Consider the following 18233-nt stretch of genomic DNA (forward strand, 5'->3'; position numbering starts at 1 on the left):
ACACGCCCATATCAGCTCAGGTCAGATGTTGCCGTTTGTCTCTGTTTCTGAGAAGCACACTAGACCCTTATGGGACCCCTGCATCAGGTGCCCACGAAAGAGGCTCAGCTGGGCTTTGCCCTTGCAGGAACATGGAAGAGAGATCTTTCAGATGGGTCTGCGCTGAAGTGACTTTCCAATTCCCAGTGACCATAACTGTTCACAAATAACGCAAACTCTGTTCCTTACAGTATATCGTTGTTAACGTCTTCCTTTAGATGTATGTACCATTTATGAGCGCATCGGATAAGTTACACAGGAGGAAAAGCTCATGAGTAACCAACATTATAGTCCCAGCGGCTGTGGCACTGTCAAGATTCCAACACGTCAGTTCAGCTGCAGTTCCCTTTTTTGCCAGTAGGTGGAAACAATGCTTTGTGGAATTGGAAACGGGGTCCCAAGCGCTGTTTCAATCTGCAGCCAAGTAACAGACCGGGGATTTAATTTTTTTTTCCCATTCGCTTGCACATTTGCTACCCTCCTTGTTCGGCAGGGGGAGCTGGGTCGAAGCACCAGCGGGCCATCAGGAGGAGAGCCCTGTACCACAAGCTCAGTCGGAGCGGATACCATGAAGACATCGGACTGCAAGTACACTCTGGCGGATAGTACTATACGAGCATCCCAGGGCGCTGAACCGTTTCCACCCGTAGCGGACTGAATGACGAGTCGGGATGGCAGGGGGAAGGAGAGGACTCGTGGCCCCTCAAAACACTTTCCTGGAAAATATAGTCAGAAGGTCTAACGGTAATAACCGCTTTAATAATAATAATATGGAGGATCTAATAGAAAACTGTTTTGCAAATAGTTATTTCAAATAGGGATGAAAGGAAATGTTTGGGGACCTTTGAGCGCAGCTCAGCAGAAGAATGTTCCGCGGCAGACAGTCAGTGCAGAGGGAAGGGTCCGATTCCAGTCAGACCTTGAACTTGAGCGATAGGCTGTGAGCTCTGGGTCCCAGCGAGAAGTGTGTTGGACGCCGGCTACCGTGCTGCTTGTTAGGGGATGAGGCGATTTCCCTTCTCGCTCTCAACACCCAGAACACCGAGAGACCAAGCTCTGAGGGGCAAAGTTCGGGGGAATTAAAGTGCCAAATATTTCTGTCTCGTTTACACATCACACCACTGTACAGGTTTATCATGTGTGGGAGATTTCAAACGTTTTCATGTTAGAAAAGCGCAATGCCAAACACGAACATTTCCATGCCTTTTGGAGAAATCATTTTCTTCACATCGCAGTCAGGAATATTGATTTATGAAGATCCCAAAGCCTGCGCTGGGGACGGTGGATACATTGTATTCCATCAATGTCATTTATAATATATTTTAAAATAGCCTGGTTAGCGTGGAATAAGCTATTCTCCTCCAAAATACTATTTTTTTGTGACAAAGCTTAGGCTTACCCTCGGCTTTTGACTATGAAATTGAAGAATGCATTTTATAAAAAGCTTAATATACAATCAAAGCCAGTTTATTCATCGCTAAGACCTGCGTTCTGGGGGAAAGGGGCTTCTTTATAATGATCAGAATGAGATGAGGTTGATATGCACGTGTCAATGCCCATAATACGGCTGGTGACAAATTTAAAAAAAAATAATAGCGGAAAACAATTATGTATAATTGTGGATTCTTCTGTATTTAGCGATACAGTTGTCGTGGAGGACTCGCAGCAACTTGACTTGACTTAACTTACAGTTTAAAAAAAGAGTAAAACATTCTGTACTTTATGGTATCTTGATACCTTTACAACTTGATAGAAAATTGCAGGAGCGCCGGACAATTCTAGCATCAAATTAGGAGAGAAACACCGGGAAAGAGCTTTGAAGCCGAAAAGGTGCTATAGTCGAGTAATGTGGAAACAGTGCTTTCTGCAAAGGTTAAGCATATGGAGGTTGAAAAGATGCTGAAACCGAGCAGAACTGCAGACAAAGCTGTAAAAATCCGCAGACCTTGAGCGTTCGTGTGGTTCCTTCCCCCGAATGCTTCCAAATAGTCTCGTTTCATTCCTCTACACGAGGATTTGCTCGCTCATGAGCGACGAGAGATTTGAAAAAATATCGTCCAGTTTGATTTACAGTTCACGCCAGCTGGGGGGTTAAAAAAGTAAATTCAGTGTCAGCTCCTCGAGTCCTTTCATCTCCCAAATACGCTTTCACGTCACGTGCAATCCAGGTGAAAATCTTTAGCTATTCAAGTAGGTTTTAATTCGTTAGAGGGGGGGTTTATCGGGTCAGTATTCAGGAAATTGTTCTGATTGTTTTATTTTGTCAAGCAGCTTTAAAATCGTTTTGGGTTGACAGTCTGTTGCCAGTTTGAGCTTTATGAAGGTGAGCCTGGTTTGGCGTTCCCTTTCCTGTCTGCGCTGTGAAAGTTTTATCCTTTCATGTAATAAACTTATATTTGTTTTGGTATACATTCACAGTATTTAACAAAAGGCGTGTGCATATGTATGTTTTCTTTCTTAACGTAAACAAAATTAGCCTTGATTTAAAAACAAAGCTTTCGTATTGTATCTGCATTTGTGCCGAAAACCTGTTTTTGCGTGTCTGTACGGTATTAGATGGCGCTATAGTTATTAATAAGATTGATTTCTTTGAACCACTTAAAGATATCTAAAAGAGGGTTTGATTTGTCACGTTCGCGTATAGACTTGTCACTTATAACCAAAAGACAAGTAACAATATCGTGAAAGAATTTGCGGCTTAGTACAGAGAAGTTTTGCCAACGCGAATTCCTAGACTTTTGGGTGTGTTGTTTAAACATTTTCAACACTGTTGATACAAACAATCTCAACGTTAAACACAACGCTGCTATATGCTGTGCTTGTCAGCTCAGAATGTTATTTATTATTCTTTTTGACCCTTAATGTTTTGTATTTAAACTTCCCCATGAAACTCTTCTAAAACACATGCAACCTAAATAACGTTAGATGTCTGTAACTGGCTACATCGTTGTATCTGAACCTGTAACATAACCAAACCAGAATCACGTGAAAACGTGAGAACGTTTAAAAATTCTTTCATTGAAGACATAATGTCATATGAAATGCCACATAATGCAGTTCATTGCACAATACTCCTGCAATCTTTTATAGCTGTTTTATCGTTAAGGAATTTGAGTCCTGCAGAATGCAGTTAACATGGTAAGTAAATCGCGCTGTTATTCTGCTGTAACAGGCGCTCGAGTCACTGCCCTGCTGCACACTTACAATTTTCTTTCATTGTCCTGCTCAGTTTCTTTGTGCAGATATGCTGTGGGGGATTGTCAGAGTAATCGCTCTGCAGGTACAGACCAATTCAGCTGGAGTGAGCAAGGGACTGCAGCTTTCCAGCTCTGGCTTGCTTTTAGAAGATAATTTTGTGCAGTTACTGGATATCTCTGCCGTGAATAGACACAGTTTGAGTCTGAAACTTGGGGGAATATGTCGTTGTGTATTGCTGTTGCGGACCCCTGTAACGGGATAGCAGTTGAAAGCTGCTGTGTGAAACAGCAGACGGTGTTTTGAATAGTATTGTGTTTCCCTTGCTTTAACATTTTTTTTTCTTTTTAACTTTTCAGTTTGGACGTTGTCACATAGGCAGACAGGTATATAAAAACGTCCTGAACCAGTGTTCTGTTCTGACTAATTCCTTTCTTCAACTCTGTTATTATACCAATGTTCTATACCAATTTCTGTTAATTTACAATCTTTTTTTTCTCTGAAAAAGTGCTCAAATTATTCTTCTGGGGAGTTTGAAACTCTTCTTATTTTTCCTTTCCCATTCTTCTTGCTTTCTCTCTTGAGTACTGTTAAAAAAATAAACAGTAAAAATCCAAACTTGAGATTTCAAATCTTAGTGTATAATGCTATTCACCAGCAAAAGCTAGTATCTTACCCTTGTAAAATAACAAATGTTGGCATGGAACGTTCAGCTACCATACTGTTTGTGCTTGTCTCAGTAGTATTAGTAACTGCTTGTCCACGTTTAGAATTCCCTGTAATCTTGCGTTTTGCTTGTTAGGTAAGTTGTTCTTTGTAATTCCTCAAGTTGCCACCCATTTCCTTTGATTTCATTCATTTAAAATGTATACCGTGGATGTGTCTTAAAGTACTAACATGTCAGTCTTCAGTGCTGTATGTCTAGTTTTCAAGCCATCAGTTTGCCTTTTACTTGACATGTGGTGCCAGTGTGTTTTCAGACTATAGATGACATCAGGCAAGCTTCAGTGGCATTTTGAAGAAAAAAGACACAAAGCATGAATACTGTACATCAGTTTGTGTTTAGGCCATTCTAGTTGTGTTATCTCTAGTGTGAGCAAATGGGGCAAGCTAATAGTTTTTTCACTGGATTTTACACATTTTACTAACTTAATGCAGCATAATATGCATTAAATTAAAAAGGCTTGTTCTGGGAACAAACAAGAACAGTTCCATAGTGTGTAAGAAAATTATTGTGGTATCCGAAAGAGTCTTTGCAATGATGTATCACTGGTGTTCATTTATTTCTTTAACAGCAAGTGCTTACTAAATACATAGTCTGATATCCATAATCTCCTTATGATTTCATTTTCTCCCAGCTTTGACATATCTCCACCTCACAGGAGCCAGTTTCTCACCCATTAACTGTATCTTGAATGCACAGACTGCAATGCCTGTATTTTTTGGCCAATGAAGGGTTTGTAGATCTGGCTATGGGGTTTAAACCAGACTTCCAGATCTGAGGTAGCATGCAAAATACAAAGTAAAGTTTCCTTTCGAGGTGTCTTCCTTCGAGGCTGAATTGTCTCGGAAATCAAAATGATTTACTCACGTGCTGATTGGACTGTGGTCAAAATAACCGGCAATTTGTAACCGTGTAAAAATGCAGTGCCTAGGCTCAGACCCCACTAAGTAAGAATGGTCATTTGGAAGGCTGTTTCAGAATTATTTTTCTGTTTTAGAGAAAATTTAGAGCTACCGACACAGCTGTAAATCATCTCCTTTAACATCATTAGATGTTAGCAGTAAATGAGTTCAGGCAGTTGCAGAAGACGAGGTTCGGCAGAGTTTAAATGTTCAAGTCTTGGCAAGCTTAATGTGAGAATGTTTATGCGGTAGTATTTGCACCTTCTTCCAGTGATGCTACTTGGTACAGCATTGAAGCATATTTGTGAAAGCTCTTTTAAGTACCATATCTTAAACGGCCAAGGCGAGTCACCTGTATTTTTATGTGCAAGTCATTGAGCTGTGCTGTGTGTACAGTAGTCTCCCTGGAGGAAGTCCATTAGCGGTCTGTTGGAGAGTGTGAAGTGACAGCCTGCCCTCTGCAGTCCCAGTGCCCGTCTCTAATTGATATGAGGTAGATTCAGCTGACAGATCAGGAGCACAGCTGTCTTAAGCAGCTTTGGGACTGTAATGGAGAGGACATTACACTGCTTATAAAGGACAAGACAGGGGATTCGTAACTGATTTTCCATTCTTTACAACTTATGCCTTCTTCATAGGGCTACAGAGATTCTTTTATATTACATCTCCTTTGCAGCAGCACCTGTGCAGCTTTCTTATGTTATCACACATAACTAGGAATGTCTACTGTATGACACGCACCAGACGGTTTGTTTTATACAGATAGCTAGTTTTAGAAATATATATGAGTGACATTAATAGCGGCTTTTTGAGGGAATTTTTTAAAAAACTAAAAGAATTACAAACATGTTAAAAGTGATGTACATCACTAAAATTAATTATTAGTACATTATAGAGCTAATAATGCTAGTGTTTTTAGAAAAACTATTTTAATATCCAAATAATAACCTTATGAGGTCCCAGTGATCAGAAGGAACGCAAAAACTATTGCATATAGGTTATGAACACAGGCAGAAACAGTTAATAGAAACAAAGCCTCAGGCGAAAAGGATTGCTTTTTATGAGTCTTAGACATGTCTGTGTCTGTTAGCTGGATCATAAACAATTATTATTTTATTTTGCTTATGCAGAATGCCTCCTGGAGCCTTTCCTGCTCTTCAAAAAAGACTACATTAAAACCATTACAATTTTTTTTCAGCCTAACTAAATATTAGCCCCCTGCCAGGATGACTTGAATAACAAAAATGGTATCACTTATGTCAGTGATATTACTAAACCGCAAGCTTGAAAATCTGTGCCAAAAACAAAAAAGTCACAGGATTGGTCAAATGTGTGAGAAGAACTAGAAACTCCTGCTTCATTTTGAACCACAGCCATTAATGCTGTCTTTTCCATATGTAATCTCAACAATGTGTAATACTTTCCATTAACAAAGTCTACTCACCTGGTGTGTCTTAACATTCAAGAGCTGGCTCTCCAGTAAATATTTTGGGAGTGTTGCTGTCTTTCCTCTACTGCTTTCCATGTTGTAGCTTACATTGCTTAGAAACCATACTGCCATGTGACATTCTACTGTGCCCAACACTAAATTGAGTTTTAATGACACACCTGGTTCCTTGTTGTGTTCTGTTTGTTTTCTTGTCTTTTTAACAGATACCAATTTTGTTCTGGGCAATGCCCAGATTGTGGACTGGCCCATCGTGTACAGCAACGATGGATTCTGCAAGCTCTCAGGCTACCACCGAGCAGAGGTTATGCAAAAGAGCAGCACGTGCAGGTAACCTGCCTTTCTTTACTTCTTAAAGCTTGAAGCCTGGGCCCCAGAGACCTGTTTGATGTGGTAAGATTGGGGTGAATGCTATGGTCAGTGCGTGTACTGAAAGTAAGACACAAGACCCCAAATCTATGTAGGTTACAGCCTTTGTTAAACATTGGATATTTTGTAGAGCACTTGGCATGCAAGCTTTTGTGCTTTTAAAAGTGTTGTACTTTCAGTCTCACCTCAGCTCCTGAAATCACTGAGTTCCTTAGCAGGGCAAGAGAGGCCATCATAGTGGGTCATGATGGACACATCCAGTCTATTGATCACCTGAAACAGACATACCATTGCTAAAAGAAAGTGTTAATATTGGTCCCAGAGAGGTACAGTGGATGAAATTCTCTTTCATCTTTAACTTAAAAACTGAAAATAGAAGTCACACTGGTATTATATGTGCATAAAAAATAGTGTAATGAACTGCAATTCTGTAATCCCTGTTCTATTGTTTCAGTAATTGCCACTGAAACACTGGCCATTCTGTTTGGTACTGTGTTTAACCTAGGACAGAAGTAGTAATGGGATAAGATTGTCAGTCTCTGGGATAAAACTCCCAATGATGAAACTAATTTGGCACACAGTGTGATAAGTATTTATAATTATGTAGTTCTGAGTCATGATCAGTCATTTCAAAAGCATCAAAGCAAAAATGAAACAGTGTTTTCTTACCTAGAAAGAGGCAATATTAAAGTAGATATAACAGTATAAAGGAGATTTATCTTACAGTGCTGTCCTGCGCTCATTTCTTCCTCATCAGTGTGCTTTTTATTTAGAATTACAAGTTCGATTTTTCTGATTCTGAACAGATTTGTAGCCTGTAAAAGCAAGACATTAAGACAATATCAAATGTCAAAATTAGATGGTACACTCTTTGTTTAGAAGGTTTGATTTCTTGTTGTGCTTTTGCAGTTCAAACAATTCTAGAGACCTTTTAAAATTTTGTCTGTGGCCTTCAGTTAAATAAATTTCCTCCTTCAAAATAATTTGTACCTATAGGAAGGGTAGTAGCAACATCTGGAACAAGTGGTGTGAAGAGGGAAAACAGATAGTAATACTGAATTACAGGGTTTTACATTTCACACTTCAACAAGTGTCTTTCCCTAAACCTCTCTCTCGACGTTCTTTAACATGCCTGAAGCTAAAGATGCAGAACAGATACAAATGGGTTAATTGTGGGGTGACGCTTGCTGACAGGTGACTGTAAATAATATACAATTAATAAGACGATCTAGTGAATGTATATAGGGTTACATTGAACACAGCTGAGAATTTGGTTAACAGGAGCTCAGAAAGTTATGTCTTACACAGAGAACCTGTTGCTGCCCTTGATAAATATCCCTTTCATTGCACAACAACAAAACACATTAAATAAAGAGAGATTGAACACCTTGTTGGACAGAACTTTATCGTTGAATATTGGTAAACTGACCAGTTATGTTTGATACTGTGTCCAAGATAGGACAAAAGAATAGTGTGACAGAATTCTGTCTGTCTGGGATGAATCTCACATTTTATTTTTTAGCATGAAGGGAACTCTAAATGCAGACAGGAGAAAATGCAGGGACAAACTCAGGTAGATTTGACCCAAGAAAGGATTATGTAATCAGAAAACATCTTAAGAATGTCTGATTTACTTCATAGTTAGCAGAATGGCTGTATTTGGTAAAGTTAAGTCATTTTCAAATAGTTCTCACCTCTGGTTTTCAACAGCACCCATCCCTTTTCTCTGAATCTGTGCAAAATTCAGATAGGATTACCACTGCTGGCCATAAAAACAAAAACAAATAACAGAACATAAAAAAATGACATGCTGTATCCAAAAGCATCCAATCTGGGTTCCCTTTCATCACTGTGCATAATAAATAGCTTTTAATGGCTGGTAGCTTTTAATCATGTGCATTACTCTCAATGAAAAATCCACTTGACAGGCTGGTAAGGTTAGTGTCTTACAAACGATGCAGACGGGGGCTCACGGATACATCAGTGCTCTCACCGGGAGAGCACTCATTGCTGTCATCTCAGAACTCGATGGGGGTCTGGGGAATCATCTGACTGGCCTTGTGCCGTAAAGTTATATTTGCTGTACATCTGCACTGCCATTTAGTTGGGCTTCTGGGCCTTTTTTACCTCCCCACAGTCTTCTTGGCTATTCACTGTGCAAAAGCAAGCAAGTGAGACACACACAAAAATAAACGACTTAAGAAAATGGTTGGAGTGTTGTGCTTAAGTGTGCTGCACTTGAACAAGTGGGAGGGGAGTTGTGCTTAAGTGTGCTGTAATTGGCTGGACCTGAGCAAGTGGGAGGGGAGTTGTGCTTAAGTGTGCTGTAATTGGCTGGACCTGAGCAAGTGGGAGGGGAGTTGTGCTTAAGTGTGCTGTAATTGGCTGGACCTGAGCAAGTGGGAGGGGAGTTGTGCTTAAGTGTGCTGTAATTGGCTGGACCTGAGCAAGTGGGAGGGGAGTTGTGCTTAAGTGTGCTGTAACTGGCTGGACCTGAGCAGTTTGGAGGAGGGTATGTTTAGGTGTGCTATAATTGGCTGAACCAGAGCAAGCATTGTTGTGTTTAAATGTGTGTCAGTGTCTTGTCTTAATTACTGGGATGATCCAAGATGATTTATATGAGCTGTGTATGTGTTTGCAAACCATCATCAGGTGTTTCATTCCCAGTCTGCACAATATGTTGAAACCCCAGCTGGCTGTGCATGAGACCTGCAGTACAGCCTACATATGGACACCGTTTTGTGTTCGGTGTCTTTCAGCTTCATGTACGGGGAGCTAACGGACAAGGAAACCTGTGAGAAAGTGCGGCAGACCTTTGAGAACTATGAGATGAACTCATTTGAAATACTCATGTACAAGAAGAACCGTAAGTAATGGGTAGGCGTAGCGACTACTATGTTATTATAGATCCAAGGTACTCTTTGTGACAGTGGAGGTGTTAAGGAGTCCTGGATCAACTCTGCTTTGCTTTTGTGTAGTCTTGCTTCCCTAAACATCCCCCTTAATTCAATTGTTGAAGCAGTTTCTCACTCCTTCCCCTGTCTGCTGTGCAGTGGGTTTCCTGGCTCATACTGGCTGCTGTGTGTCACTCAGTAGGGAGCTGCCATTCAGAGGTAGATAAAGTGTATTCCCTCCTATGTGCTAAATGCTTTGGGCCCCACTGACATAAAAAAACATATACAAATGCAAGGACCTATGATGGTAATACATATTCATTACCATTCCTCCTTCATTTCTATCATTTCTCTCATCTGACACCACAGTGGCATGTGCACTATATAAAATTTAGTGCAACCCAGTTATCTCCCTGCCTGACAATCTTAATCATGATTAAGGTGCAAGGGAGATTGAGCGTGCCTAAGACTGGTGACTACACATAACGGGTCTCCATGGTGCAGTCAGTCTCTTCAATTCCTTCTTAATCCTTTGGAGTGCTGGTAACAATTTTAAACTCCCTGCACAAGGTAATAAATATGTTAATAGGAAGTGCCATTACAAAGAGACAATGCCTGATGTCAATAGCATACTATATGATAAACAAGCTAGATGCTCACAATTTCATTATCTTGATGTTGTACCCTTAAAAATCTCCTTTAATCTTTCTGTTGAACTTGAAGTATCCCCACATCTCTGCATAGAACCATATTCCCAGTTCAAACCTGGCTCTTAACTCAAGACTAAAATAATGAATATTCATATCCTCCTGGAGAGTTACTGTGTAGTACCTTCCTCCTGTCTGTTGTGATTTTTTTGTGCTAATATGTCACAAACTGCATTGTCTTATAAACTGATGGGAAATATTAAAAGTCCTTTGGGGCCAATTAGCTTGGTTTTCATCCTCTCCACTCATGGAGTTAACGCCAGTTTTGCTTGTTTCAGGCACTCCTGTGTGGTTCTTCGTCAAAATTGCTCCCATCCGGAATGAACAGGATAAGGTGGTACTCTTCCTGTGTACTTTTAGTGACATCACAGCATTCAAGCAGCCCATCGAAGACGATTCGTCTAAAGGTTGGTTCGGTTATGAGTGTTCCACGCACCGAGGAAGACTGTAATGAATCAGGTGTTTCATTTAGCCACACAGGGAAGGAAATTGTGTGTTATGAGTATAGTACTTTCTGTTTTGATAGGATTGCCACGTTTTGACTTGACTTGCAGTTCAGTTGACCAATTTACAACTGTGTTGGTGAACACTGTAAAAACAGCCTTTTATTCAGATCCCTGGAAAGCTTGTGAGTCCCGATCCCAGGTGCAACACTGCTGTTGTGCACTGTATTGAGGAGGGTGGGCAGGTGGGAGTGCTGTCGAGTCGGTGTCGACTCATGATGACCCTATGGACAGCACCCCCGTCACTATCCAGAGTTTTCATGGCAAGATACGGAAGTAGATTGCCGGGCCTTTCTTCCGCACAGATAGTGCTGGTGTTGTTGCCGTTGTCACGGAAATGTGATCCTCCGCCAACGACACCGCCCCCCCACACTGCTGCTGCCCAGTATGGGTTATTGGAGAACCTTGCACCCGATGTGGGACACGACCCCACTACCCTGAGATTATGAGTCTCGTGCTCTACCAACAGAGCTCGTCGATCGAGGAGAGTACTTCACCCAAATTACTCCAGTAAAATACCCTGGATATAAATGAGTGCAAAGCTACGTCTCTGAATAAAAGTGTCAGCCAGCTCAATAAGCAGCAGTAAAATCGGTCTGTTTATTGCATTGAGTGTGAACTTCCTTACAGCAGATACAGTATACACAACTCACCCAACCATTATTGTAATTGTGAAGGCATATTGTAGTGTATACTGTATTATAATTCCTCTTAGGAGTTAACACACTCTCTCTTCCAAAAGGCTGGGGTAAATTTGCCCGTCTAACAAGAGCTCTCACAAGCAGCCGAGGAGTACTACAGCAGCTGGCACCAACTGTTCACAAAGGAGAAAACGTTCTCAAGCATTCGCGCTTAGCTGAGGTATGTAGGATACGAGTGACTGGTTGTGAATGTTTTTTCCCCACTAGGAGCAAAAATACAGACTTATCTAGCTAGCCATGTAAAAACTTTTCAGATAAGCAACATTTAATAGGAAAATAAATAACTCATCTGTAAGATAGAAGCCGAAGAACAAGATTTCACATCTGAAAAGTTAAGTAGCACCAAACAGTGAAGACTCTCTGCAGACAAATCACCTTTTACAGCAGCGTGCTGTGAGGTGAATACAGCAATTCCTACTGGACAAACATTGAATATCTTGAGAGTAATAAAAGATATATAAAGTAGGGGTAACTAATGATATAGTCGTTTCTTCTCACTCAGGCCTCTGAATTATTAAATGACATGGCTTCACTCAACAGAATATTCTAATAAGGATTTCCTGTTCTCTACCTAAATCACATGTATTTCAGTGGTTCAAGATGGGACGAGGATTATGTTGTTTGCAAATCCCGCTTGCTTCTTTTACTTCTGTATTATTAGAAACATCTTTCTAATCAGAACATTTGTTAAATTAAGTTATTACCCTCAAGTAGAGGACTATAATAGTGAATGCATGAATCTCTGAATTACTACAATTTTGCGGTTTTCTTTGAGAAAATTTGTTTCTGTCTCAGTCATGATATTCTAGTACAATTATCTTCAACGTTATACTTCACATATATTTCAAGCCTAGTTTCTAACATTCACATTCCCCATTCCTAATGAAATACTACACCTAGCATGGCAATGTAGGGTCTCATAAAACTTATCTGTCACATTATTAAGACTTAAAAGACCTAGGCTATGTATTGTAAATTAATGTAATTAATGTAAAACTAGAAACTAATGCTGTCTTGAAAATGAAGGAGAACGCTCACAGTCCTGTGCTTATTGTTGTGGTTTTGAGCTTTATAATTAAAATGACTTCACTATTAAGATAAAACCTACCGTAAAATCATTCCATTATTTATGAGCTCTAAAACTACTTTTCAGTGGACAGGTATGAATTTTTTCTGTAATTTCCATTCTCATAGCAAATCTGCATTTGTTAAGACTCACAGAATTAGAGAGAAATCAGATTATCAGTCAGTTCACTGCATAATTTCACACTGAAGAACAGGTACTTGCATAAAGAGCTTGTTCTAGATATTTTCTTTCAACAAGAAAATCTATTTTTACCCTTTTTTTTCTCAAGTAAAAAATGTCTTTTTTTTAATCTTTTCCAGGGCTAAAGTATATTGTACATCACAGGTTATGACCATACATGTGGCCACAGTGTTTAAATCTGAACCACATGTTTTGCAGTTCTGCCTTTTATAACGTCTTATCAGCTAGAATCCAGTCTATTCATTTAATAGTCGGGAGATAAGGAATGAGTGGTTTTCTGATAATGAATGGATGGTTGTGCGATAACTTGGTTTTGGAGATCAGATGGTCTTGTGCCAGACAATTGGACCAGATCCTAATTGACCTTCTTCAAAGATTATGAAATGACTGGATTTTATGTCAGACATATCAACCAAATAACACAGAAGTGAAGCAATTCCTGAAAAGGGCCTGAAATAGCCTTTTAGAATTGTTAAGCTAGAGGAAGCTTCTCCGTGATATCATTTATCATATTATGATAGTGTTTCTTAAGAATTCATTTGCGGTGCTGCACACATCTCCTCTGATTTACAGACTTTGCTTCTTTTGGAAATGCAAGATCACCAGTATTAATTGACTCATTAACTTTACTCAATTGGGCTGCTGAGGCAGCAAATTGCTGTTTAAATGGGTTGAGAAGGAACTCAACACTTCCCATCCAGCTGCTTGCAAAAGGCCTTCAGTGACTTCTCTCAGCACTTTTACTTCATAGTAATAACCTTTCCATCTTGATTTGTGAGGCCGTCCTTATAGTGGAAAGTTGGAACAAAGGGAAAATAAACTGTTTCTGGTCTCCAACAGTTGTCTTATTCAATGTGCAATAACTCTGATTTATGTGCTTTGCACTTTGCCAAAGAAAACAAACACACAAACATTTACGTTCTGGATAACTGTCGAGGTTCATAAGCGTTTTAGGAACAAGCAAAGTATCCTCAAATCCTCAAATTCTGTAAGTTGCACAGTACAAGAAATAAAAAGTATGAAATCTATCCTTCTAAACTTAAGGATAGCATTGGCTTTGCAATGATTTAACTACATAATTACTAATTCATGGAATGCATTTTTGGCAAGTACTGCATGTAATTAGCTCATTGCGAGGACATCATTAATCAATTTTTCTCTTCTTCTTTTTCCACACCTGGAGATCCTTGAATACAATTGCTTTAATTGTGGAAGCGTGTTTGTTAGCTGTTTTGTGTTGGTGAAGATCTTGTGCAGATCGCAATGTTGCTCCTGGGTTTAATATGCTAAAATACAAAAAAATGCAGGTCATGCAGGCCTTTTTTTATTTTTTAATATTTTTAAAAATCCACAAATTTAAAAAATGGCCTTTGAAGTAGCTGTGCCAAGTTCTTTCTTCTTACCACTTCCAGGTGTTGCAGCTGGGATCTGAGATTCTTCCACAGTACAAGCAGGAGACACCAAAGACCCCCCCTCACATCATTCTACACTACTGCACCTTCAAAACCACCTGGGACTGGGTCATCTTGATCCTGACCTTCTACACTGCCATCATGGTGCCCTATAATGTGTCTTTCAAAACCAAGCAGAACAATGTCACGTGGCTGGTGGTGGACAGCATTGTGGATGTAATCTTCCTGGTGGACATCGTGCTCAACTTCCACACCACCTTTGTCGGGCCTGCGGGGGAGGTGATCTCTGACCCCAAGCTCATCCGCATGAACTATCTGAAGACCTGGTTCGTGATTGACCTCCTCTCCTGCCTGCCTTACGATGTCATCAACGCCTTCGAAAACGTGGACGAGGTGAGTGCCTGCTGCTGGTCGATTACACGCTTAGCGGAGAACCTGACATCCACAAAAGCCCACGGTCTTCCTTGAGGCTTTGTATGGATGTGTTCAAAACCGCCAGCCTGCAGTACATGTAGTGTAACTCCTTTATTACAGTAAGAGTTGCCGGCTTCGATCACAAGATTCAAATACAGTAATAGTTCTCTTCTAGGATTTCCATTCGTTTTCAGTATATTTCAAAGATGGATGAATCATTTGAACATGCTAGAAAATGTCCAAATTGTAAACGGAACTAGGGATTTGATCAAGTCCACCCCCCTATTACTTGTTTTCAACTCTTGAGTTAAGCACTTTCACTTTGTTCTGCATTGGAATTCAATGCCGTTTAAGCCCAGTTATTCTGTTTTATGCCCCTTTTGCCTCTAAATGTTTGGATTTGAATGAGTTAAAATGCAATTGCAATTTTATCTTGTTATTGTTTTTCTGCTTTCAACAACTGTATACAAGGTTTAATTATAGTATAAGCAATACTTTATTTGGTGAGAACATTTAATCAAGAATTAGATTATGCAAATTAAGTTGACATTATCTGTCTGTTAGCATGCATGGATTCCATTAAAAATTGATCGGTGAACCTTATTCTTATATATTCTTGTGCTGTCTCATTTTAAGTGCTTATCTGGAGTTCCCGAATTGTGTAGATTCCACAGACTACTGGTCGAGCAGAAACTCAGTTCTTCTAGACTTGATTTGTATGTCTGCTTCAGTCTCCTAGGTCTTCTTTGTGGGATTGCACTCGTAGTAGGGCACAAAGATGAGTGTGGCACCGATCAAGCTCAGGCAACTGTACTGTAGAGGCAAAAGAATGAGTCTTCTGCAATGCATTTGTATCCTGGGATCTCTGTCTCTCATAATGATAAATTGACCTGTAAACTAAAACAGAGGTTGACACCCAGTTAGATACATTTGAGGACGTTGAGTGAGTATTTAGGTGTAGTGAGTCTTGCCTTAACCTGCTTTGCAGAGGGTCAGCCCCTGGATGCAGGACGAGGAGGCTGGGACCCCCATGCAGAGTGAGGAGTGAACTGAGGGGGAGCTGCTAAAGTAGAGGTGGGGTGGAGGAGGGATACAGGAGACTAGATGTGAAAAGAGAAGGGTTTTCAAGTGTTAAGTATACAGCTTCTAGAATTGGCCTTGGGGGTGATCATGATCTAGAACAGTTGGGGGTAAAAGGTCTGTCACGATCTCTCTTGAACTTCAGTTAAGTTAATTTCCATGAAGATGCTGTTCGTGGTGGTGGTGGTGGGGCGGTGCGGTGGCTCTGTGGCTAAGGATCTGTGCCTGTGTATCCCACGGCCGGCAGAGGAATCCTCCTCTGTTGGGCCCCTGAGCGAGGCCCTTAACCCCGACTGCTCCAGGGGTGCTGTACAATGGCTGACCCTGTGCTCTGGCCCCAAGATTCTCTCCCTGTCTGTGTGTCTCATGGAGAGCAAGCTGGGGTATGCAAAAAGACAAATTCCTAATGCAAGAAATTGTATATGGCCAATAAAGTGATCTTATCTTATCTTCATGGATGCTCTTGAAACCTGATGCCGATTCCTTCACTTTGCAGTAGATACCAGTTGTCTTGAGTGTGATGCATTTGATTTCGCCCCCTGTTCCTCATCAGACAGAACTAGGCCCCACAGAGGCCCACTAGGCTGTTTTCTTGTGCAGAAAAGAAAGCATGGAGAGAGAAACATTCTCCACTGTTTCGCTTGCGATGATGTTTTGTCTGGGTAAAGCAACATCTGGTCTAATTATGGACTAAGGGAGTCGTAGTTCCCTACCAATTAAATGAGCTCTCTGTGGACCCTCACTGCGTTTAAGCGAGAATAGGCCTGGAATTCCCAGCGGCTGCAGCAGCTGTTTCCTTTTCAGATGCCGCTGGACGTTTCCTTTTGAAGCCTCCTTTCGCGTGCTTTTAGTTTCTTTTGTTTTCCTTAATAACACCCATTCTCGTGCTTCCCTCCTGGCGTGACCCCGAACCCCAGCGGGGCACCGAGGTCAGGACTCTAAATGGGTTCTGTGAGACGGAGGTGTGAGTAAGTGGTTTTCTAACACAGCTTGGACACGGCAGCTATGACACAGCGTGAGGTACAGTATGTCTGCTCCAGGGTGAACCGCAGGTCCAGCTCCACTGCTCCTCTTTTTCCAGACAGGTAGATTTGAAACACGCGCTGCTCTGAATCATCGGCCGTTTGAAATAGGAGCGTTAAATGATCACGACGAAAGTCACCGGCTGATTGAGTGCCGGTGGTTTTCTGCTCATCCTAAGGACTGCAGCTGCGAGTGTAAAGTGCTGAAGGAGAAGAAGTATAAGTTGAGTGTGGAGCAGTCTAGCCCAGTGACGGTGTGCACAGTGCAGTTTTCATTTGCCATTAATCCAGACGTGAATGGATTTTAGTCAATATACGTATAAACATTTTTACTCCTGCCTCAACAGTTTTGATTGTTGTTGCTTCATCTCCCTTCTGTGGGAAGTACTTACAGGCTTCAGAGCTTCCTTGTTTGAGTCGGGAGATGCAGAGTATTAATAGAAGCTTAATGAGCGCATTCAGGCACTGCTATTCAAAAAGTGTCTGATTTCATCCTTTTAGACTTTTTAGATGTTTTTTTAGGCATTCATTCTTATGTATTTTTGTTGTTTGAAATGTTATCATCTTCTTCCGTCAACCAGACCGATAAACCCATTAAAGATGGGGCTCACTTTTTTATGGTGTTGGTTATAATCAATTGCATTGTGACTCAGGATCAATTTCAAGCTATTGAGTGGTCCCAAAATATTCTGTAGTTATGGCTGTGCTATTTAGAGCTACTACATCATTTTCATACACAGTACAGTAGATGTAGAAAACCAATATTTATCCTCAATAGTTCCTTTTAATCTATCAGAACATATCCATATCTGTATTGCATTATTCTGATATAAATGAGTTAGAACAAACAGCTACAGTTGTTAACTCTGATTTCATCAGGCAGTGCCAGAGAAGAGTTTGAAGGCATTGTGTAATTGTGCAGAATTTGGCCTGTTTTCTATGCTGCATTTTCCTTTTGCAATTTACCCCAAGTTCACTCACTGCTGAAGTTCCGTGTTGAATCAATTCCTTAGGCCCACAGTAATAAAAAAGTTGTCCCATTGTACCTTGAGTGGAACTGGTTTTCACTTAAAAAGGAAAATTAGCAGCAGTTCCAAACACAACTAGAACCTGATCAGTCTTGTTGTCTCTTTTCCATTCCTTGCACCTTGTAATGTCTTGTAAGGTGAAGGACAAGATTACTAGATTTTTGTTTTGTTTAAATGCAGAATCAACAGTTAATGGTTTTTTCATACCTCTCCAACTTTATTTATTTATTCAAATTGTCTTAACATTACTAGCTTTGCAGCAGCAGAGGAGAGATGAAGATGATGTACATTGCAAAACATGTGCTTGTATCTTGTTTAGTCTATGCCTACGGTGGCAGCAAAGGAGACAGGACATCTAGGCATGGGCAGATTAAAGATGGCCCTGCCAGTTCACAAGCCCCTGTGTAGACACAGGGTCAGTGCTGCCATGGGTGGAGGAAGACCCACTGGCACACTTGTACCCTCCCAGCACTCACAGTGCTCGGCCAGTTCTGTGCTGCCAGTTTTAGCCAGTGGTGCCCAGATTGCA

At 40.7% G+C, this 18233-nt stretch overlaps 1 protein-coding gene across 5 annotated transcripts in view; it reads left to right on the forward strand.

The window, feature by feature from the left end:
• Positions 1-710: 710 nt before the first annotated feature.
• LOC148819925 (voltage-gated delayed rectifier potassium channel KCNH1) overlaps positions 711-18233 on the forward strand; it is a 104799-nt gene continuing 87276 nt past the window's right edge. For 2 of the 5 annotated variants that reach the window (XM_088933898.1, XM_088933900.1), the window contains exons 1-7: positions 711-783; positions 3594-3620; positions 6514-6637; positions 9436-9542; positions 10556-10684; positions 11523-11641; positions 14161-14553. In XM_088933898.1, coding sequence (XP_088790024.1) covers positions 711-783; positions 3594-3620; positions 6514-6637; positions 9436-9542; positions 10556-10684; positions 11523-11641; positions 14161-14553 — 972 coding nt within the window. Of the gene's footprint in view, positions 784-3593; positions 3621-6513; positions 6638-9435; positions 9543-10555; positions 10685-11522; positions 11657-14160; positions 14554-18233 lie in introns of all 5 variants that reach the window. The other 3 variants (XM_088933899.1, XM_088933901.1, XM_088933897.1) reach the window with 2 other exon arrangements.

This window comes from Atractosteus spatula, chromosome 15, assembly GCF_055471065.1.
Source record: "Atractosteus spatula isolate fAtrSpa1 chromosome 15, fAtrSpa1.hap1, whole genome shotgun sequence".
Classification (NCBI taxonomy): domain Eukaryota; kingdom Metazoa; phylum Chordata; class Actinopteri; order Semionotiformes; family Lepisosteidae; genus Atractosteus; species Atractosteus spatula.